General features: G+C 36.7%; 1 protein-coding gene across 5 annotated transcripts in view; it reads left to right on the top strand.

Moving 5' to 3' along the window:
- Positions 1-25,209, top strand: part of CTNNA2 (catenin alpha 2) — a 1,103,782-nt gene that overhangs the window by 136,347 nt on the left and 942,226 nt on the right. For 4 of the 5 annotated variants that reach the window (XM_058683538.1, XM_058683541.1, XM_058683540.1 and 1 more), the window contains exon 2: positions 5,459-5,565. In XM_058683538.1, the coding sequence (XP_058539521.1) occupies positions 5,464-5,565 (102 nt within the window). In that variant the 5' untranslated portion in view covers positions 5,459-5,463. Of the gene's footprint in view, positions 1-5,458; positions 5,566-23,539; positions 23,669-25,209 lie in introns of those variants that run through there. The other variant, XM_058683543.1, reaches the window with a different exon arrangement.

Raw genomic sequence — 25,209 nt, 5'->3', positions numbered from 1 at the left:
CAGACACCTAACCGACTAACCCATCCAGGCGCCCCTAGCCAGTATTATTAATCATGAAAGTAACAATGTGATTCAGTGTTTATAGTCTAGATTCTTGAAATGCTGAAGAAATTTAGAAAATTATCTCATTTTCATATCTTTTACTTTCTTAACAAAGCTTTGTTTTCAAGCATCTTGCCTTACAGGGTCTCCATGGGTCCCCACCCCAATGGACATCTTGAACTGGATATCCAAACAGACAACATGCAAAGAAGTAAAACCAGCACTTTTTGCCTATGCAATTATTTCACTGATTTTCAGAACAAATTCATGAATTATGTAAGGGTATTACCATCCCTATTTTACAGTGATGAAACTGAAGCTTCGGTTAAGCAATTGATTCAACATCGTATGTATGGAATAGGTGAATAAACTTCCGTATTAGCCATTAACTTCTTTTCAATTTGCCTGTCAACTAAAGCTAGCCTGTCAGCTAATAAAGCCTCACAGAGTTTGTTGGCAATGGAGCTCAGTTTTGAAGAGACAGATTTGTAAAGAGAATCTGAAGCTGGAGCTCTATGGAGGAAGACAGGTTTGGGGGGCCTCCTGGACAACTGGAAAGCTTCCTGGACCATTGCTTTGCAAAAGAACAGGAGTAGGAACGGTGAAAACTCAGAAAGGTGAGACAGAGAGTTCAGAAGACATTTTCTAGGAATGCCTAGAAAGGGAATCTCTGCACTGAATTATGCACTCCATTAACATATTTATCACTCGAATGCCTTCCCTGGAAGGCAACCTCAAGGAATTTTATCAGGACACTGTCCAAAGACACAAAGCACTTGACCCTTGGCTATTTATAAGGGGCCTTGTTTTACTCTGGCTTTTCTTTTTGTCAGGTTTTGCTTTTTCTGGTGTGAGTGACAGATGGTTGCTAGCATCCTGGCCCACATTTCGTCTTTACCCCCTTGAAGAGAGTCTGAAATTATCTAAGATACTACCCTGTAGACCATGTTGGCACCTTTCAGGGATATTTGATATTTTGATACTTTTCAAGAAGAAAATCTTCTCAGAGATTAAATAAATTGCTAAGAGGTTGTTTTTGGGCTTGTGAAACCATGATGTATGGATGAAGACAACCTTGCTGACTTCTGCTACAGCCCCTGCTTTTTACTTTTCCACGTGTGCCATCAGTGTTCTAAGTCTCCTTATCAAAAGCAAGTAAAATAAATATATTTTTTTCCTTTGAATTTAAAGCATTGAAAAAAATGCATTTTCTTTGCTTAGAATCTCTTTTGTGGGCAAAATAGACTACATTAATTGTACAATTGTGTAGTGTTTATTTGAAACAATGTCATTCCATCCTTGGAGAGATGAAACGCTGGTGTATGTGACCATACACTGCATTTGTTCTCTTGCCTTCTTCTTTAAGTCAGTTTGGTTGTTCCACTCAGAAAAGAGTCCATTTGGATTTCTTTTCTTTTTTTTAAGGTTTATTCATTTATTTCTCAGAGAGGCAGAGACAGCATGAGCAGGGGAGGGGCAGAGAGAGAGGGAGAGAGAGAATCCCAAGCAGGCTCTGCGCTGTCAGCACAGAGCCCGATGCAAGGTTCCAACTCATAAAACCAAGAGATCATGACTTGAGCCAAAACCAAGAGTTGGACGCTTAACCAACTGAGCCACCCAGGCACCCCTGGATCTCTGTTTTTAATGGGTGCTCCCATATTCCCCCTAGAGATAAAAAATTGCTAGAAGAAGATACCTAATGTTTGGAAAATAATAGTAATAATATTTCCAGAAATGTTTTCTATCCATTAAGTTATTTAATCCTCACAATAAACCTATAAAACACTTGTCCTGATTTTTCATTTGAGGAAACTGAGGCTCAGGAAGGGTAGGTAATTTGGACAACATCACAGAGTTGATAAATTGTAAGGCTTCATTCAAACAAAGGTCTATTAGCCATAATTCTGTTAGCTATTGTTAAATAACAGTTAATGACAAAACATTTCAGTGATACACAATAGCAAGCATTTAATTCTTGATGCCGTGTCTGTGGATTGATTGGTAGCTGGCTGACCAGGCTTGGTTCAGCTGGTCTTGGTTCCAGCTGCAGCTTGGATTCAGGTTTGCTCCACATGTCTTTCTTACATTGTAGGACCAGTGAACTCTACATGACTCTCATCCCAGGAAGCAGTAGCACAAGAAGTCAAGTCTGGGGCGCCTGGGTGGCGCAGTCGGTTAAGCGTCCGACTTCAGCCAGGTCGCGATCTCGCGGTCCGTGAGTTCGAGCCCCGCGTCGGGCTCTGGGCTGATGGCTCGGAGCCTGGAGCCTGTTTCCGATTCTGTGTCTCCCTCTCTCTCTGCCCCTCCCCCGTTCATGCTCTGTCTCTGTCTGTCCCAAAAATAAATAAAAAACATTAAAAAAAAAATTAAAAAAAAAAAAAAAAAAGAAGTCAAGTCTAACCACACAAGCATATTTCAAAGGTCTATTCTCATCATATTTCCTAACATTCCATTGCCCAAAGCCCAGCCTCAGTGATGTGGGGAGGCATTCTCTTTTCATCGAGGTGAGGGATGGAGGCTGGTGACTACTGAATAGTCACTTGATCTACCTTAAAAGCCTATGTTTTCTTTGCTCTTATGAATTTATAAATATTGAAAGCACAGGTGGGATGACCCTCTCAGTTAAGAGTCAGCCATCTTGTGTATGCTTGTCATGGGGGTTACACACTGTCATTTCTACTTACTGACTGTAATTACCCCATTTCTCTGCTCTAGAGGTTGTGACTGTTTGTCTCTTCTGTGCCATCATCTATCCTTACCAGCACTGAAGGGGAAGATCATCAATAGTTGAATATAGGAGACTAAGGTTATGATCATTAGCCAAGAATGGAATCATTTTTTTGTTTGTTTTTATGCAATTTCAATTAGCTGAGGGCTTTGATGGGGAAAATGTTTCCAGTACAAGGCCTAGTCCATTAGAAAGCAATCAAGTGTGTGCCCCAAATAGCAAGACATAAACTCTTCTAAAAGCAACAGATTGCAAGGAATATACTGGCTCAAGTAGTACAACCAAAGGAGCTTCTTACCTTCCTCTTTCTCATGCTCAATTGCTGGCTTGAAGTGAGGATGCTCCTTAGTGGCAATTCAGTGAGAAACTTAGATCTCAATAGATAGATAGCCTGGGTTATGAGGTAGAGATATTGCAATACCCATCTCTCATGCTTGGTCCTTGGTAATTTGGATATTAAGCCAAATTATGAAAATATCATAGAATAGAGGCAGAATTCCTAGTTTTAGTCGAAACCATATAAAAAACTTAGTGGCTGGGAAAACACCATCTATAGTTTCCATGACTAGATTTTCCTCTTCAACAAATTAACACCATATAACCTTTCCTTGCCTTTTGCTATTGAATCTTACCTGTGTCACAAGAAGTGACTGAAAAGATTAATCTCCACAGGAATGAATTAAGTCAAGTGATTTACCCAGCAACTCTTGTCCTTTCATGTTTAGGTTTATAAGGGCTATGTGACCTTCAGGACTCAAGGCTCTAACTCTGCTTCTTGGCTTACAGTTGGCTTGAGGTCTTTGTTCGGTGTCTCCCATTTCTGCCTGATGCATGCTAGTATCTCTGATGTGATTATCCTAGCATTTTTGTTTCTCATCTCAGCATTTTTATTGAATGTCATTTCTTTACAGTTTTGAATTGGATTATCTGTAGAAGATTTTATGTGCTTTCCTTTCTCTACCAGTACACACAAGCATGTTCATGCAACAAATGGCAACTCTCTACACAGTCTTACCCAGTACCTTTCACATTGTGTTAAAATGACTTCACTGCTAGTTATCTGGCTTTCCTATAGGACTTCCATGTGCATCAACATAATTTTGCTACACATTATTCCATCAGAGCTTGAAAAACACTTTCAGGGAACTTGCAAAAACTGTGTTATAAATACCGGACCAAGATCATTTAGGTAGATCTGGCCTCAGTGGGGACAATGGTATCACGTGCATGAAGAAGACATCTGGCATCTTCACCCTTCCATGGCACAAGAAGGTGTGCGGCCCCACAGCAGAATTCCATGCATGTCAGAGCTACCATTTGTCAGTTGGTAGTGTGAATGGTAAATGTGTAAAGTGTTTTTAGGTTTTTGGAGGACAGGCAGCTTATCTGTGCCAACTATTGTTGTTGTGAAGGAATACCAATCTAAATCTGCCTATATGGTTGGATCGCTGTACTTGTTTTTTTCTTTTAAACATGGCAATTGGAGAGAGGTAAAATACCAGCACACTGTATCTTTGCCTTTTTCCCCCCCCGCCAAAGCACATTTGTTGGGTGTATTTGCTGTAGCAGTGCAGTGAAGAGGTGTGTGCCTATTGTGATAGACTTTCTTTGTCGTGTTAATTTTAATAGCAATAATCATCTACATTGATTTATAAGGAGGGAATGGAGTGGGGACATTGATTCAAAAGAAGAGAATAGCTATGAACAGTGTGATTTGTAGTGGTATTAAAGCAAATGATTCAGATTTAGTTTGTACATTCTAAGGTTGCTTGTCTAGTGGTTAGTTGTCGAAATATATTCAGCAAAGAGCAGTCAATTTCTCACTGAGAAACACACCCCTGATAGAATGTATAATTTATTCTGTTGAGGCCAGGGCCATATTTTGTGCTTGATATGTGGGAGAATGCTACCCGCCCATCAGTGGTTCTTAGGTAGGAGAGGATTGCTTTAGAATGAAATAAATAACCTTATCAGACACTAATTTTATGGGACAAGAATGTAAATGCAGTGAGCAATCAGAGAGTATGTATATAGCAGCAAGCTAATTTTCAAAACCGTCATCACTCAGTTTGCAAAATATCTTTCCTACTTAAGAGGATGAAACTCAGTTGCCACAGGGAGTATAATATCCTCAGTGGCCAGTTATGATGTGAAGAAAACAAAATAGCTATTTGTTATGAAATAGATCCCTCATCTGTGATCATGGTAGATTTACTGTGCTTCCTGAAAATCTTTGTTGGTTTCCCAGCCCCCGTTTGGTGTCTTTTCTCAGTTTTTCCATAGCCCTCTGCATTCCTGGGTCATGCTGAGATGTAAGTGTTGCCTACCTTGGCTGTCTCTACCTTGAAACCGTAAACTACTTGGAGTCAAGGTCCAACTCTTTCCCAGCACATAGCAGATCGATACATGTACTAAATATTGAGTGAGTGAAATATTTCCGTGTAAGTTGAATCCCAGAAGTTTGTCTAATGTACACAGGTGTCATCAGGAGCTCTCAGGTTTTAATCTGATTCCAACACCACCGCCTCACATAGTTCTGCTTTCCCCATCTTTAATTTGACAGGTTTTAACGAGACATATAACCTCCAAGTATGTTCTGAGTTTTGGTGATTTATTTATCTTGAACCCCCAAGGTAACAGATTATTTCGGTAATCATTATTTCTTACCAGTAATGTGTGTTTCTGTAGGGAGCATGACTTCGGCAACTTCACCGATCATTTTAAAATGGGACCCCAAAAGTTTGGAAATCCGGACACTAACAGTGGAGAGGCTTTTGGAGCCACTTGTTACACAGGTAAGGCATGGTTTGAAATACTTTTGTTACATGTGTATGTTTCTATTGTGATTATATGGTAACATTTCAAAAACCTTAGAAATCTCTAAGCAAATAAATCATGCCATAATGCTGATTACTGAATGCACGTTACTGCCAGAACCTTTATGGCCCAATAACATTCTGAAGTGCCTTTTAACAAACTCATTGTATGATGTTTGAAATTAGGTTGATGAGATAATTAAAGAGGGGGCCTTGGTGAAGGGGGCTCTCATTTGCAGTCATGAATTCAAAGTCTAAATAAACTGTCCCTAGTTCACTTTCAGATGCTAGTGAACAGTTGGGAAGAACTGTTAATATTTAAGAGCAAAGTGTATTACTTTTTCTTTAGTTTACGTTGGAGAATTTATCATGTTGGAAAGTTGAAATGTTCCATTTTTTCTGTTGTCACATTCACCACATTTCCACAAGATGACTGTCAACAGAAAAAAAAATATCCTCAGGATTTAAGTTTTAAAAGTTAGCTTTTAGTACCTGATGAAGCATATAATCTACTATGTTAAACTCAGAAATTCATGGAATGTGAAAATTCAAGGTTTTTATGGTATATTTTTAGGGAGGTATACCAAGTTAAGTGGAGGCCCTTCATACTGGTTTCCTTTAACTACTATAACAGAGTACCACAAGCTTGGAGTCTTAAAGCATCATAAATTTATTACCTAGGTTCTGGAGGTCAGAAATCCTAAAGTCAAGGTGTTGGTGGAACTGCATTCCTTCTGGGGGTTCTGGCAGAAAGTCCATGTCTTTGATTCTTCCATCTTCTGAAGTCCACTTGCCTTCTTTGATGCCTTCTTCGTATTCAAAGCCAGCAACGTAGCATCTTTAAATCTCTCTCTGACTCTGAACTCTGCTCCCTGTCCTCACATCTCCTCATATTTTCCTCTTATAAGGACCCTTGTGATTATACTGGGCCCACTCAAATAGTCCAGAACAATCTCATCTCAAGATTCTTAACCAAATCACAGCCATTTAAGATAACATATTCACAGTTTCCAGGAAGTAGGACATGGACATCTTTGGGAATCATTATTCAGCTCAGCATATTCTGCCCTGTGCCCACCCCCCTACCAAAAATTCACATCCTTCCCACATGGAAAACACCATATCCTCATATTCCCCAAACATCTCAACCTATTATAGAATCTTCTCAAGTCCAAAATCTCATCAAAATTTCATCAGTTTAAAAATTACAAATCTCGTCATCTCAATCATCTAAAGTAGGTTTCGGTAAGGTTCTGGTTAAAATCCGTTCCTGAACAAAATTCCTCTCCATCTGTTACCTGTAAAACTAGAAAACAAAATATATGCTCCCGAAATGCATTGGTGGCACAGACATAAGAAAATAGTTACAGATGTTCCCATTTGAAAAGGGAGAAAGTGGAAGGGGGAAAAAATGGTTATCAATCTCAAGCAATTTAGAGATCCAGCTGAGCAAATTCCCTCAGTTTTGAAAGCTTGGGAATAATCCTCTGTGGCCTGAGGCTTTGCCCTATGCGCCTGGCTCTACACCCTAAGAATTGCTGTTCCTTTTTCATGAAGGGTAGCACATATTTTCAGCGGAATATTTTATCAGCACATTTCCTGTCTATAGCATTTGGGAGTCCAACAGCCCTTTTGAATTGTATCCTTTTTGTCACTCTCAGTCCAAACTGGCAGTGTAGAAACACTGGATATAACATTCTTAAGAAATGTGTAGTTCTCCCCTGTATGTCTCTGGGGTTCACTCTGTTAGAAAACAGGCTACTTCACAGAAAATTCCCAGATAATCCCATCTCATTTTTGGCCTCTGCTGAAATGGCTGGAGATCCAGCAGTCACATGCCTAAACTCTTCAAAGAGCACTCTGTATGACTGAATACTCTGAGCTTTCAGTCCTTCCAAGGCACAAGCCAAAGGTTATCCAGATGTACAACTGGCTTTCTCTCCAGATCATGCTTTCCTGAGAGTGAGTTTTCTAATTCCGATGACTTTTGCAATCTACATATGCTGAGAATTTTCCAAATCCTCAAGTTCTGGTTTCTTTTAGCTTAACTGTTATTTTCTCAATTTCTTTCTTTCTTCTCACATTTTACTATAAGCAGGGAGAAGAAACCAGGTCACTCCCTGGAAAACTCCTCAGCTAAATATCCATCTTCATCATGTAAAATTTGGATTTCCGCATGAGTGTAGAACACAGTTCATCCAAGCTTTCTGTCACTCTTTCTTCCATTTCCTAGGACCATGTTCTTTATTTTTTTTGTGATCCCTCACTAGCGTCTCCTTTAGCACCTGCCTTTCTACAGTCTTTTTATGATGATTTTGGTATCCTCTCAGATAATAGAGGCTTTCTCCACTATGTACCTCAATTCCTTCTGAGTCCTTGTGAGCAAGGCCTTGGTAGCCCTGTTTCTACTGAGTCTGTTCAAGGAAAACTTAGATTTTTCTATTAAAATTCTTTAAATTTTTCTAGCCTCTGCCTATTATCCATTCGAAAGCCACTTCCACATTTCTTAGGTATTTCTTATAGCAGCACCCTACTCCTCAGACCAAAATCAGTATGTTTCCAATTGCCTTTCTAACAAATTACCACAACCTTAGGAGTTTAAAACAACACACATTTATTACTCTCTAGTTCTAGAGGCCAGAACTCCTAAAGCCAAGGTATTGTTAGGGCTGTGTTCCTTAAGGAGGACATTCCTTCCCTTTGTCAGCATCCTGTGTGCACCTGCATTCCCTGGTTGTGGTGCTTTTCTCCTTCCTATAGTACTTTCTCCAAATCTCTCTCTCTCTCTCTCTCTGACTTCAGTGTTTACCATCTCCCCTCCTCCTCAGACTGTAACTCTCCTGTTTCTCCTTAATGAGGACCCTTGTGATGACATCAGGGCCACCCAGATATTCCAAGATAGTCTCTCCATCTTGAGATCTTTAAGTTAATCACATCCGCAAAGCCCCTTTTGTTATTTAGGATAACACAGTCACAAGTTCTGTCGTTTAGGTAGAGGACATCTTTGTATGTAATTGTCGAAACATTTCGTTAGATTTATGCACACTTTTCACTTGGTCATGATTCTTGTTAGTTCTATCACAATTTCTTCGAGAAACACTTAATGCTCATAGGATCTTAGATTTGGGAATATGTTGGCCAGTCAGATTATGGCCTGTAGACGAAGGCCTATGCATGAGTTGTTACTGGTCTGCATTAAGTATAGAAATAGAAAGTGTTTTAGACTTTTTATAACCATTTTACAGAATAATTTTATATGTGTTAATCTAATAATTCAGTTTAGACTTGTATTTTTTATCCTTTTAAATTTTTGAATCATTCATTTTGTTGTATTTTACAATGCTTTACTTTATGAGGTATTGGAATAACAAACATATAGCTTTTCATCATAGATAAGCTGAGAAAGACTGGCTAAGGAGGTATTTTGGATCAGGAGGGTTGTTTTAAGCCTACTCAGAAGCAGACTGCCTTACGGCACCTGGGTGGCTCAGCCAGTTAGGTTAAGTGTCTGAGTCTTGGTTTTGGCTTAGGTCATGATCTCACAGTTCCTGGGTTCAAGCTTTGCATCAGCTCTGTGCTGTCAATTTGGGATTCTCTCTCTCCCCTTCTCTGCTCCCCTCCCGCACTAGCTCTCTCTGTCTCTCTCTCAAAATAAATAAATAAACGTACAAAAAAAAAAAAAAAAAAAAAGGAGATTGCCTTTTCCTAGCCTCAGAATTTTACCTTCAGATTATATATCAGTATATTTAATCCTTATCATACAGATTAAATGAAACACAATAATTAAAACATAATGACTGTTATAAAGTAAATGTTGATTCAACGTAGTTTCCATTTGTCTGTTTTTTTTTTTTTTTGATGACTATATATTCAGGCTTCTATTAGCTATAAACCAATACTGTATAAGTCAAGGAAAAACATAGGAATGAAGCTCGCATGCGGAAACAAAATATTACACGTAAACTGTCTTTTACGTCTTACAATGTTCTGGTATTTATATTTTGCTGTTGTACTTGTCTTATCTAAAGAATAGTATATCTAAGATTACAGTTAAAGATTATTCTTTTCCTTATCTTTCAGTCCAGTTACCTAAATCCTTTCAGGTAAAGGCAATGCATTAAAAATATTTATTATTACATTATATATTATATAACATATTATGTTAATGTATATTGTTATATTATTTATGAATATGATGGTTATTAATATTTATACTTATTAAATTTTAATTCATATGTGTTAATTTAATACAGGAGGATGCTTAAAACTCAGTTGAAATTCACATAGTGATTTAACACTGTAACAAGTCTTAACATCCCTTTAATGTCTTCTGATATCTAAATGGATTATCTTTCTTTTCAGTGTTCCTATTCTGATTTAAAAGAGAGAGAGATTCTTTTCAAAATGTGACTTTTCAGACAAACTTCTCTATATAACATTATAGCTTTGCTATCAGGACTAAGCATTCCCTACCCTAGAATAAAGCCTTTAATGATAGGACTGACATGATTGTTGACCTTTGAAGGAAATATGAATAAGAAAGAGAGATAAGAAAATACTAGGAATAAACTTCTTGCTTAACATATATTTATTTTTAAAGATGGAACTGAGAAAGAAAATCAAAGCCCTATTTGTCTCTCTCTCTCTCTCTCTCTCTCTCTCACACACACACACACACACACACACACACACACACACAACTTTATGGACTGAATAAAGTTCATAGCGGTATTCAATAACAGTATGACCATAACTATCCTACAGTTTTTCTGTGAGGGATAGATAAGTAATGAAATAAATATCAGAAATTAAATGGTTCTCAGTAAAATTCATTCACTGTCATAAAAGAAAAATAACATTAGGAATTTACTATTTATTATTTAAAATAGCCAACAAAACTATCTCATTCCAACCATAATATAAATGAGGCTGAAGCATAAGAGACTCTTAGAAACTGAGAACAAACTGAGGGTTGATGGGGGGTGGGAGGGAGAGGAGGGTGGGTGATGGGTATTGAGGAGGGCACCTTTTGGGATTACCACTGGGTGTTGTATGGAAACCAATTTGACAATAAACTTCATATATTGAAAAAATAAATTAAAAAACGTAAAAATAAATAAATAAAAATAAATGAGGCTGCATTTTATCTTAATGTTGAAATGGCAAGGTTCCTTTTGGAGAAGTTTTACATTATGGAAATCATGAAATTTCAAATAAAAAAGGATTCACCTTAGAAAGTTTAGTACTTGAACAAGATGCCCAAACTATTTATAAATTCAGAAAAAGTAAAGATTTTTAATTGCCCACATTATGTGATACTAAGTTTTATTAGGAAACTTAAGCACTTTATTAGGCAATTTTATTAGAAAACTAAATAATATATTAGAAATTAAGAAGCACTCTTAGATAACTCTTAGAACCAAAGGGAAATGCAAACTGTATAAGAGTTAATGAAAAAGGTGATGTCTTCCTAACAAAATTTACACACCCAATAAAAGCTGTGCTTACTACAAAATTTTAGCTTTCAATGCATTTTTATTAAAGAAAAAAATAAAAATAAGCTAATTGTTCATCTTAAGAAATTAGAAAAAGAACATCAAAAGAAACTAGGAGAACAGAATAACAAAGAAAACCGGAATCACTAAAATAGAATACAAACATTAATGGGGTTAAATAAATTCAAAATTTGATCCTTCTTTGAAATGGACAATAAAAATTCTTCAAGGCACAAATTATGGAAAATATATAAAGAAAGAACATATAGGATTATGAATGAGAAAGCATAAATAATTCCAAGAACAAGAGATTTTAAAAGTATAGTAGACTATTATATGCAACTCTACTCTGATGAAACATGCAAACATAGAGGATGGGAATAAATTCCTAGAAAAACTTAAATTACCAAAATACATCCAAAAGAAGGTGAAACTAGAATAAGCCATATACATATTGGAAAGCTATTTAAAGATCTGTTATCAAAAAGCACCAGAACTGGGTTACATGGGTGTCTCATTCAATTAAGCGTCCAACTCTTGATTTTTTGCTCAGGTCATGATCTCATGGTTGTGAGAGATATCCCCATGTTGGGTTCTGCACCGAGTGCAGTGCTTAAGATGTCCTCTCTCCCTCTTCCTCTTCCCCTCCTTTCTCTCATGAGTGTGCACATGCTCACTCTTTCCCCTCCCCCAAAAAAGGCACCAGAACAGAGGGATGCAAAGGTAAATATTATTAGACATTTAGAAAACTGATAGTCATAATATTATTTAAACTAATATTTCAGCCATAGAAAAAGATAACTCCTTAATCACTTTTTGAAGAATCATAATTTTATTTTAAATAATTCAAAATACTTTAAAATAACTCTTTTTAACAAAAGGACAATGAGGGGCACCTGGGTGGCTCAGTCGGTTAAGCGGCCGACTTCAGCTCAGGTCATGATCTCGCGGTCTGTGAGTTCGAGCCCCGCGTCGGGCTCTGTGCTGATAGCTCAGAGCCTGGAGCCTGTTTCATATTCTGTGTCTCCCTCTCTCTCTCTGACCCTCCCCTGTTCATGCTCTGTCTCTCTGTCTCAAAAATAAATAAACGTTAAAAAATATTAAAAAAAAAAAAAGGACAATGATGGTTCTATATCATTTCTGAGGTTAAATGCAAAAAAAAACCCATAAAAAACAAAAAACAAAAACAAAAAAACAAAACAACCCCCCAACAACAACCAAAAAAAAAAAACACAACAACAACAACAACCAAAAAAGTACATACCATCCAGTAGTATATTCAAATGTCAGCATATATATAACAAAATAGGAAATTAAAAAGAAATAATGATAGCCTAATATGAGGAACTAAATAAATATATTTTAGTAGCTCAATAAATTATATCATTAGATGCTAAAAAGACATTTGATAGAATTTTGCACACTTTTCCAATAAAAATTCTAAATAGGAATAGGACCAAACTTTCAAAATAAAGGAATGTACCATGTAAACATAGGGATAGGACAGATAACACCCTCTCTTTATGATATCATTGTATTTAAAATTAATATGAGAATGGGGTTAGGTGGCTAGGTAGAAGATGAATATAAAAAAATAGAGTTTCCATCAGTTCAAAACAACCACAAATCAAAACAGGAAAATATTCTCTTTTTACTTGAAAAACTTAAAAAGATGATTATTTTTCCTGTATCAAATGCATTTTAATTTTATAGTTATTTAATGTAAAAATTTGTTATTATTTTTATGCCATTGAAGTAGAGGTTTGGAGTCAAGGGGGCCTGATTATAAGGACAGTGTTCCCAATGATAACTTGAATAAGTTACTTAATGTGTTATGAAGTGTAGATTATAGATAATAATAATTTGTGTCTCATAGAATTATTGAAAGGATACATGAGATGGTGTATTAAAGTGATTCATGAAGTGTCTGATATTATTCTGATACAGGTTTGCTCTTAATGCTGCATTCTTCATTACCTGCTAATAATGGCTTTCCACTTATTAGAAAATGGGTACTATGTATAAAATAAGGAGTCATTAGATATTTCCTTTTTCTTTTTTTTAACATGAAATTTATTGTCAAATTGGTTTCCATACAACACCCAGTGCTCATCCCAACAGGTGCATCCCAACAGGTGCAATGCCCATCACCCACTTTCCTCTCCCTCCCACCCCTGATCAAGCCTCAGTTTCTTCTCAGTTTTTAAGAGTCTCTTATGGTTTGGCTCCCTCCCTCTCTAACTTTTAGATATTTTCTTTAGAAAAATATTTTAATGCAGATTTAGAGAAGAATGGTGTGTTAAATTTAATCAAAGATTACTAAAACAGGAACATCTGAAGTTAATGGGAATTCAACTTCAGTAAACTAATGCAACTCAATCCATCACAATAGAATAGAATGGAATTTTCTGGAATTTAGTTCCTTATTTCCTTATAGAAAGATGAATCTGCAACTTAAATAACAATGAGCATCTGAAAAAATACCATTGCTGTTTAATGAGCTGTTCCAAATTGGCATACTGGGGAAGGAACCTCCTAAGAAGAGGAACTTTCTTTAATCATTGGCCTCTATTAGGTTAGGCTCTAGTGGCTTCTATAGTTACATCTTTTAAAATTGTACTCAAAAATTAATTGTTTCAAAAGCAAAATAATTAGAACTTAACATACTTAAAAATATTTTTAAAAATTTTTTAATTTAATTTTATATTTAAAAAAATATTTGGTTTTCTGCTTCTTTTGATATTAAGTCCTCATAAAAAGAATCATCTTTGTGTGACTCACAACTATAGTTAATTACCTTGGTGCATTTAAAAGTAGGAAATCATGAGATTTAAATGTAAAATCAGGGGGTTTAAAACTGAAAATTTTCCAGAAATAAACTGACACTCCGAAATGAAGTAACTTCTGAAACTTAAGCTTTTATTGAGAACTACCTTAATTCATGGTTTATTCATGAGATTCAAAGATTAACATGGTTGGGTGGTTTTCAATGTGACACCACAATGTTACAAGAAATAGTTTATGTCATCTTTGTCAAAGGGTTCAAATTGTATACAGAGTAAACGATATGCTAAAATTAATTAAATTAAATGTGTTTAACTTTCATACCCTTTTAAAAAATATATTTATTTTTAAATTGTCATATCCCTTTTTAAAAAATTATTTATTTTGAGAGAGAGAGAGAGCAAGTGGTGGTGGGGGGTGGTATCAGAGAGAGAGAGAGAGAGAGAGAGAAAGGGAGAGAGAGAGAGAGAGAGAGAGAGAGAGAGAGAGAGAGAGAGAATCTCAAGCAGACTCTGCACTGCCAGCCCAGCATGGAGCCTGCTGCAGGGCTTGAACTCATGAACCATGGAATATGACCTGAGCTGAAACCAAGAATCAGATGCTTAACCAACTGAGCCACCCAGGTTCCCCATACCAATCCCTTTTTAAGTTTTGGATGCCAATTTTCTGGTGTGAAAAAATGTTTTAGTTTGTCTATCTTCAATAGAAGTTTCTGTGGGTGAATGAACTAACTAAAATACCATAACTTTTTATTTAAAAATCTCTTTATTTTATATTAAAAATAGGATTTGAAAATATATAATGAGGTTTTAATTTAGGAATTTACTTATCACACATATTAATATTTAATTGGAATGAAGTATTTTTATTGTTTCACCCGCTAATAGTAAAATTTTTTTAAATTGCTGCATTTTTTTTACAGTAGATGCATATACCTAAAGTTGTTATTATATTGGAAATAATTCTTTGTATTGAACTGATATGGGGGATTTCTTGGTAGTACTGTGTTTGCCACTTGTGAAATAGGAGTTTAATTGACTAGTATATTGTCTTGAATTAGATTAATTTCTGTTTTGGGATTATGTTCAAAATTTTGATGTCTGCCACCAGATGGGAATGATGCTCTTTTTGTTTTATGGCCAGCTGTGTTGACCATGTTTTAGAAATTGAGTAATGTATGGAGCCCTTTTAAACAAAAAAATGAAAACAAAATTTTCCCAACTCTAGAATGGACTTAAAGTAGCATAAATGTGGAATTATGTATGCACATATGTTTATTTATAAAGAAAATTACAAAATAAGTACTAAAAGCACAAAACCAAAAATTGAAACTAACATTGATTTGATGGATGATGTTACGTCATCACGTATGATGTAAACGATTATGTGACTGCACTAGCTCTGGGTCTTTTGTGTTTAGCAAACACTCACTACCATGTACCATGTGATGTGTTGATTTCCTCTACCTTTATTTTTTTTTCAGTATATGAAATTTATTGTCAAATTTGTTTCCATACAACACCCAGTGCTCATCCCAAAAGGTGCCCTCCTCAATACCCATCACCCACCCTCCCCTCCCTCCCACCCCCCATCAACCCTCAGTTTGTTCTCAGTTTTTAACAGTCTCTTATGCTTTGGCTCTCTCCCACTCTAACCTCTTTTTTTTTTTCCTTGCCCTCCCCCATGGGTTTCTGTTAAGTTTTTCAGGTTCCACCTAAGAGTGAAAACATATGGTATCTGTCTTTCTCTGTATGGCTTATTTCACTTAGCATCACACTCTCCAGTTCCATCCACGTTGCTACAAAGGGCCATATTTCGTTCTTTCTCATTGCCACGTAGTACTCCATTTTGTATATAAACCACAATTTCTTTATCCATTCATCAGTTGATGGACATTTAGGCTCTTTCCATAATTTGGCTATTGTTGAGAGTGCTGCTATAAACATTGGGGTACAAGTGCCCCTATGCATCAGTACTCCTGTATCCCTTGGGTAAATTCCTAGCAGTGCTACTGCTGGGTCATAGGGTAGGTCTATTTTTAATTTTTTGAGGAACCTTCACACTGTTTTCCAGAGTGGCTGCACCAATTTGCTTTCCCACCACAGTGCAAGAGGGTTCCCATTTCTCCACATCCTCTCCAGCATCTATAGTCTCCTGACTTGTTCATTTTGGTGACTCTGACTGGCGTGAGGTGATATCTGAGTGTGGTTTTGATTTGTATTTCCCTGATGAGGAGCGACGTTGAGCATCTTTTCATCTGCCTGTTGGCCATCCAGATGTCTTCTTTAGAGAAGTGTCTACTCATGTTTTCTGCCCATTTCTTCACTGGATTATTTGTTTTTCGGGTGTGGAGTTTGATGAGCTCTTTATAGATTTTGGATACTAGCCCTTTGTCCAATATGTCATTTGAAATTATCTTTTCCCATTCCGTTGGCTGCCTTTTAGTTTTGTTGGTTGTTTCCTTTGCTGTGCAGAAGCTTTTTATCTTCATAAGGTCCCAGTAATTCATTTTTGCTTTTAATTCCCTTGCCTTTGGGGATGTGTCGAGTAAGAGATTGCTACGGCTGAGGTCAGAGAGGTCTTTTCCTGCTTTCTCCTCTAGGGTTTTGATGGTTTCCCGGCCTACATTCGGGTCCTTTATCCATTTTGAGTTTATTTTTGTGAATGGTGTCAGAAAGTGGTCTAGTTTCAACCTTCTGCATGTTGCTGTCCAGTTCTCCCAGCACCATTTGTTAAAGAGACTGTCTTTTTTCCATTGGATGTTCTTTCCTGCTTTGCCAAAGATGAGTTGGCCATACGTTTGTGGGTCTAGTTCTGGGGTTTCTATTCTATTCCATTGGTCTATGTGTCTGTTTTTGTGCCAATACCATGCTGTCTTGATGATTACAGCTTTGTAGTGGAGGCTAAAGTCTGGGATTGTGATGCCTCCTGCTTTGGTCTTCTTCTTCAAAATTACTTTGGCTATTCGGGGCCTTTTGTGGTTCCATATGAATTTTAGAATTGCTTGTTCTAGTTTCAAGAAGAATGCTGGTGCAATTTTGATTGGGATTGCATTGAATGTGTAGATAGTTTTGGGTAGTATTGACATTTTGACAATATTTATTCTTCGAATCCATGAGCAGGGAATGTCTTTCCATTTCTTTAAATCTTCTTCAATTACCTTCATAAGCTTTCTATAGTTCAGCATACAGATCTTTTACATCTTTGGTTAGATTTATTCCTAGGTATTTTATGCTTCTTGGTGCAATTGTGAATGGAATCAGTTTCTTTATTTGTCTTTCTGTTGCTTCATTGTTAGTGTATAAGAATGCAACTGATTTCTGTACATTGATTTTGTATCCTGCAACTTTGCTGAATTCATGTATCAGTTCTAGCAGACTTTTGGTGGAGTCTATCAGATTTTCCATGTATAATATCATGTCATCTGCAAAAAGTGAAAGCTTGACTTCATCTTTGCCAATTTGGATGCCTTTGATTTCCTTTTGTTGTCTGATTCTGATGCTAGAACTTCCAACACTATGTTAAACAACAGTGGTGAGAGTGGGCATCCCTGTCGTGTTCCTGATCTCAGGGAAAAAGCTCTCAGTTTTTCCCCATTGAGGATGATGTTAGCTGTGGGCTTTTCATAAATGACTTTTATGATCTTTAAGTATGTTCCTTCTATCCCGACTTTCTCCAGGGTTTTTATTAAGAAAGGGTGCTGGATTTTGTCAAAGGCCTTTTCTGCATCGATTGACAGGATCATATGGTTCTTGTCTTTTCTTTTATTAATGTGATGTAGCACGTTGATTGATTTGCGAATGTTGAACCAGCCCTGCATCCCAGGAATGAATCCCACTTGATCATGGTGAACAATTCTTTGTATATGCTGTTGAATTCGATTTGCTAGTATCTTATTGAGAATTTTTGCATCCATATTCATCAGGGATATTGGCCTGTAGTTCTCTTTTTTTACTGGGTCTCTGTCTGGTTTAGGAATCAAAGTAATACTGGCTTCATAGAATGAGTCTGGAAGTTTTCCTTCCCTTTCTATTTCTTGGAATAGCTTGAGAAGGATAGGTATCATCTCTGCTTTAAACGTCTGGTAGAACTCCCCTGGGAAGCCATCTGGTCCTGGACTCTTATTTGTTGGGAGACTTTTGATAACTGATTCAATTTCTTCGCTGGTTATGGGTCTGTTCAAGCTTTCTATTTCCTCCTGTTTGAGTTTTGGAAGAGTGTGGGTGTTTAGGAATTTGTCCATTTCTTCCAGGTTGTCCAATTTGTTGGCATATAGGTTTTCATAGTATTCCCTGATAATTGTTTGTATCTCTGAGGGATTGGTCGTAATAATTCCATTTTCATTCATGATTTTATCTATTTGGGTCACCTCCCTTTTCTTTTTGAGAAGCCTGGCTAGAGGTTTGTCAATTTTGTTTATTTTTTCAAAAAACCAACTCTTGGTTTCGTTGATCTGCTCTACAGTTTTTTTAGATTCTATATTGTTTATTTCTGCTCTGATCTTTATTATTTCTCTTCTTCTGCTGGGTTTAGGCTGCCTTTGCTGTTCTGCTTCTATTTCCTTTAGGTGTGCTGTTAGATTTTGTATTTGGGATTTTTCTTGTTTCTTGAGATAGGCCTGGATTGCAATGTATTTTCCTCTCAGGACTGCCTTCGCTGCGTCCCAAAGCGTTTGGATTGTTGTATTTTCATTTTCGTTTGTTTCCATATATTTTTTAATTTCTATTTCCTCTACCTTTAGAACCAACTACTGCAAATCACAACCACTGAGTGCGTTGTGGCATCATTTCTCTTTTGTTTAGCATAAGTATACTCACAGTTAATACACAACCTCTGCCTCTATTTCCTCCTCATTAGCCTAGGACAACAAAAGTTTAGCATGCTATATATGGTTTTAGAATACAAGCTAACTATATTATCAATGACATAACTTCTCTTCTATCAAAATATTTACTTTCAATAATTTCTGACATTAACACAGTGATTATTTTATGAATCCTAATAAGAGACATTTTATCTAGTAGAGGATAAAAGAGAAGTCTTAACGTCTTATGAGTGCTGTACATGCTGCCTCAGTTTATTAATTTCTGTGTTTTTTTCATGAAAAAGGGGGTTTGGGTGGTTTTCCCTCACAGTTTATTAAGCTCAACCAATCTTAGTTTCTTTTTTACATGTAACATTTTGAGGCCTGATCATAGGAGTGGTCCAAGCTGTTGAACTAAATTTTCTAAATTACTTTAATTGGAGTTTGGGTTTTGCTTTGGACAGTTTTTACTGCCCTGGTTTTAGTTGGAGTTCTTCTCCATTAGTACAGAACTAACCACAGATAATCTAGAACCTCTAAGGAGAAAAGGAGGGAAAGTCCTAATGTTTGTTTATTATTACTGTGATATTACCTTAGATATTTCTAGGAGTTTTCATTACTTTGTGAATCAACTTGGTAAAGTCAGTATTATTTTCTCCATTAAAAAAATTAATGTTTATTTATTTTTGAGAGAGAGAGAGAGAGAGAGACTGAGCACAAATGGGGGAGAGGCAGAGAAAGAGAGGGAGACACAGAATCTGAAGCAGGCTCTGGGCTCTGAGATGTCAGCACAGGGTCCGGCATGGGACTTGAACTCACGAACTGTGAGATCATGACCTGAGCTGAAGTTGGATGCTCAACCAACTGAGCCACCCAGGCACCCCTATTTTCTCCATTTTATAGATGAAAAAAGAGAGACTTAGAACACATAATAAAAGTCCTAAGGTGAATTGGACTAAGTCTGTTGCTCCTCAGGAAAACAAGGGCTGAAAATACTGAAATGGCAGGTTGCAAGTACATCAACCACAGAGAATTGGTAGAGTAAAATGGGAAGAGAGTAAAGGAATAAATTGAAGGTAGGGAATGGGTACAGTCCCAACATTAAAACAAACAGAAGAGGGAAAAAGAGAGAGAGAGAGAGAAAGAAGCAAACCATAAAGTAGACTCTCAACTCTAGAGAACAAACTGAGGGTTGCTGGAGGGGAGGTGAAGGGGGATGGGTAAATGCTCTTTGGGTATTAAGGGGGCACTTGTGATGAGCACTGGATGTTATATGTAAGTGATGAGTCACTAAATTCTACTCCTGAAACCAATGTTACACTATATTTTAACTAACTAGAATTTAAATAAAAACTTGAAACAAACAAGCAAACAAAAAAGAGGAAAAAAGAAAGCCAAAGAGAACTGAATATATTCTTACTGTCAGGACTTAGTCCCTTTTCTTGTTTGTATCACCTATGTCTTGCCCAAACCAAAAATTTGCTGAAATGCAAACATGATGTAGACAAATTCCTTAACATTCAAATGAATAAGTTAAAGTAAATACCTGTTTTCCCTATTAAGTGCTAAATGCATGTGGATTCTCCAATTTGGAATATCTGTTTCTTCTATTATGCTTGGCAATAAACTCAAGCCCTAAAATATTTTTTCTCTTGCATTTTCCATTTCAGTGAATAACTACTATTTTAAATGGGAAAAATTGTACTTAAAACTACATTTAAAAATTCATATCAGAAAAGAATAATGATTTTTATATGCTTGAAACAGGACAATTAAAATCTTATGCATACTAATTCAAAAATTTCAAGCAAGAAATTCTGGGAGGTTAGCTCGTAACTACTTTGGACAATATAGAAACCTTATCTGAACTGGCTAGTAAAAAATCCACTCCACCAAGCATAAGAAGGCCTACAAAGTGACAGAATTGCATTTACTCAGGAAGCCCTCAACTATCAAAGTAATTAAAGCTTCTCAGAGATCTGAGATTAAGGATTGGGGCATGGCAACATACCTGTTTTCTGTTTCTTGTCATTCTGTTGAAAGTACAAAGATATGCTTAGTTTTCACATAATCAAGAAGGAAGAAAGGCCAGGAAAAGTCATAAGAAGTCTAAGCAGTGGTTTTTCTTTCATTCTGACATAACTCTGACTCCTTCTGTATTTAGGATATTGACTTCATGGCTGTGCCTTCTCAGTCTTTGCTTTATCTTATTTCTCTTACTTCTACCTTCTCTATCGTTTGTGGGTTTTAGGGCTTAGAATTAGGAGTCCTCTTTCCTTTCTTCTGCGTATTCCTCCAGGTGATTCTACCCATCCCTATGGCTTTAAGAATTACCAATATGCTGGCAACACTCAAATTTGTACCTTCAGCCTACATCTTTTCACTCAGCCCTCTTCTCAAACCTAAGAATTCTCCTTGGACTCTCTTTTCTCCAATCTGCCCACCTCTCTCCATCTCTGCTGCTGAAGTTCTGGTTCTAAACCCAAGTACTTTCACACCATGCCAACAGGGTCACTTCCTAAATAATCCACCAACCCCACTTTTGCTCACTTCCTATACATTCTCTAAATAGCAATCAGAATCACATTGTAAACAGTGTGTAATTTGATTGTATCATTTCCCTGTTTAAGATGGTGCAATTAGGAAGGTTGCTATGGCCAAGCAGAAGAAATCTTCTTTTTACTGGACTATGCAAGCTATGGTGAGTGGTAGAGGACTTCTGTGGAAGATGGAAGGATCCTACACTCATCTTATTCCATGGATACACGTAGGTAACACCCACATCAGTGTAAATAACCCAGAAAATGTCCCAAAGACTGGCAGAACAGACTTTCCACAGCTAAATGTAGAGAGGAGGGCACATCAAAAACAGTAGGAGGGGCAGAGACTATTGGGAATGAATTGACCCATGAGACTGTCCATAGGAGGGACTGCACTCTCTGCACTGGAAGCACAGGGAAGGGAGAGGAGCAGACACCACACTGAGCACCCCAGGCATGGGGTACCCACACTGAGAAAGCAAATCCGCATAACATTTGGCTTTGAAAATCAGAAGGGCTTATCATCACGAGATTTTATTTTCAATGGACCTTAATATCTGGAACTTGAAAACTTAGGGGCTTGGGGTCATGAGATCATGACCTGAGCCAAAGTTGGATGCTTAACCAGCTGAGCCACCTAGGCACCCCTGTTGCAGTAGTTTTTTAAGGAAGATGTTGACAAAAACAATTATTGTTATGGGATTTTAAGGATGAATATATGCATTAGTTTGTCAAGAGTATGTATCATTTTAAAAATTTTTTAATGCTTATTATTTATTTTTGAGAAAGAGAGAGAGAGGCAGAGTGTGAGTGGGGGAGGGACAGAGAGAGAGACACACACAGAATCCAAAGCAGGCTCCAGGCTCTGAGTTGTCAGCATGGAGCCCGATGAGAGGCTTGAACTCATGGACCCTGAGATCATGACCTGCGCCGAAGTTGGATGCTTAACCGACTTAGCCACCTGGCGTGCAGGCAATTTTTTGATACATAGTGACCAAACTAAGAAATAATGTTTTGTTTTTCATATGTTGAAATCTGTATTTCATCTTTATAATGAAAGGCATAGTATACATATACAGCATATACATTGCATATGTATATTTGTATATGTACATGTAGAAAATATTAATGTCTTTTAACATTGCATATAAATAATCTATATTTTCTTTAGAAAAATAATTTTGTGGGGCACATGAGTGGCTCAGTTGGTTAAACATCTGACTCTTGATTTCAGCTCAGGTCATGATCTCATAGCTGGGAAATTGAGTCCCATTTCTGGTTGTGCACTGAATGTGGAGCTTGCTTGGGATTCTCTCTCTCTCTCTCTGTCTCTCTCTCTCTCTGCCCTTCCTCCCTACCCCCCCCCCCCAAATAAATAAATAAATAAATAAACATTTGAAAAAAATAATTTTGCTTGATCTGTGTTTGATTAAACTATCTTTTTCAATTACCAGCATTCAAAGGAATTTATGGGCTTTAAATATAATTTTGGGCAGAATGATCTTCATTAAAGTTTCTCAAAAACATTACAAACTTCCTATTAGTCAAACTGGCATTGGATGATTGGTGCCACACATAGCCATCATCACTCTTGTGCCACTTAGTTGACTCTGCAAATAAGTCTTTCCTTGACTGCCACCTGACCATGATTGCTAGATTTAATAAAAATTCAGGACACCCAGGTAAATTTGAAGTTCAGCTAAACAACAGATCATTGTGTAACATAACTATGTCCCATGCTACATTTGAGACGTGCTACTTGTGATTATTGTTTCAGCTCTGAAACAAGAATTGATTTCATTACTAATTTGTCAGTTCTAGATAATGCCAAATTTAGTATCTCAAGTGATTATATCAGCAATGCAGGGAAGAATAAGCAGAGATTGTCAATATTGTTTTTTTAGAGCAATTTTTGACCACTTGACTTTAAATTAAATACAAATTCCTCTATAAGACCTTTCCTCATTTGTGTTTCTTTTTGCTCCCTTTCTTGTCACTCCTGCTTCAATTTCTCTTCTCAAACTAAAGAGAACTGCTTTCTGTCTCTAGAACTCAGTGGTGTCTCATTTTACATATGCTTTGGAAATTCTCTTTTCTTTCTTGTCACTTACACTGGCTAGACTGGCTAGCACCTACATATCTTTCAGTTCTTATCCTAGATGCCGCTTTCTTCAGTTTTTTTGACACCCACAAAACTGGCTTGGTCTCCACTGTCTCAGAGCATCCTGTATTTCCCCTCATTATGTTTCATCCCACAATGTTATAATTCCTGGTTTTAAATGTGTGTATGTGTGTGTGTCTGGGGTTTCAGTACGCATGCATGCTTGTAAGTATTATCTTTATCACCCACAAGACCAGCAATTCTTTTCTCTGTGTTATTATTTTTTTGGCCTGGCATGTAATAGTGATTCAGGAAATTTCCGACAAATTATCAGAACGATGATCTCTTCGCTGACACAGTAAGTGCACTCCTTATTTTATTTAATTTTTTTTTTTAGTGCCCTCCTCACTTAATGAGAATCTTTCTCTCGCTTTCTCTCTTCCTTCACTCTTTTGCTTTGGACTGATTCAAGGCTCCAAGCTTAGCAGAGCTAAGATACAGTTTTTGGAGCAACTCAACTATAATTATTTATTAGGTTTTACTGTCCTTTTTAAAAGTATATTTTAAAAAATTAATGGGCTTAGGAGAGTGTCATATCTATTGCTTAATCTTTTCACTAGTAGTTTTGTGTTTTTTCATCCCAAGAGTATTGATAATTGCTGCTATATTATTATCTGGGCTTGGAAAAATGAAAGTGAGAGTAGGAAGTATGCTGGATTTTTTTTTAGGATCTCCTACAGCATGTTAGTTACATTTAAAAATGAAAACAATGTATAAATTACTTGAATTTGATGTTATTACAAAATATAGCTATTATTGTAAATGTACTGTGGAGCCCTGTGGTAATGGCTGAGATGGTAATTTTATTCTAAACTGTACTTTTCAATGGCTTATTTAACACGAACTCTCAATTTATACTGTTGACTGAAACTTTTCAAGCTTATTTTCATCCCCAAGGGGAATTTTATAAAGAGATGAGACAAAAATGCCTTTAGGTGATTTATTCAAGCATGGTAAAAATGATTTTCACCCAATTATTAAAAATCTCAGAATATTTTGGTGGGTTATACATATTTAAATGGTTTCATACTTTATCCTTCATGGGAGCATGTTTCCAAGAAAGGACAGGCGTTGTATTGAATTGAGGATGATGGACGTTTGTTCTATTTGTTGTAGATTTTTTCTGGATTTAGCAAAGGAAAGGATTTTAGGGATAGCTTTTCTTTAGTGTTGTTTGATGCTTTCAAGGGCCTCATTTTTTTGAGCAGAAGTTTTATTTTATAATGGTTCAGGAATAATAGTTTAGATAATGTATGCTTGAAGCAAGAACGATGAATTTGAATTTTAACTCTATTTTTGAAAGTCTCTATGATCACTTATTTTCTACTGTTGGTTCATGTTTGGCCAGGTTGGCTTTGGTCCATGATCTGCCTTTCCTCTCCACAGACATGTCTTGTAATTCCTTGTATTTTAGAGCACCACCTGTGGGGATGGGTTCTTAACTGCAATCCAGATCCTGATGACCAGCACTGCTCCCACTTTCCTAAAGCACAAGCTTCCCTTCCTAATACAAGTCCCATCTGATGTGTTCTATAAACATCCATGGGGAGATACTAGAATTCAGTGAGTTTTTATGGGAAATATATATATTTTTTTATAAAACATAGTCATATAGATAAGATGATAGAGTATAAAACATAGCCCATGAATTGGAGACATCACAGGTCAGTGCACAGGAAGTTCTAGAGAGGTGCTCTGAAGGAGGCATATCCATCAGATGTTCTTTGTTTTCACTCTCTGCTAACAAATTTGTGACTTTTGGGAAACTACTCAGGGTTTTTTTATTACTCAGGTTTTTAATATAAAGTGACAATATATTTCCCATATATTATCCTGAAT

The sequence above is a fragment of the Neofelis nebulosa genome, chromosome 9, assembly GCF_028018385.1.
Source record: "Neofelis nebulosa isolate mNeoNeb1 chromosome 9, mNeoNeb1.pri, whole genome shotgun sequence".
NCBI lineage: Eukaryota > Metazoa > Chordata > Mammalia > Carnivora > Felidae > Neofelis > Neofelis nebulosa.
This window is presented reverse-complemented; position numbering and strand designations above follow the sequence as displayed.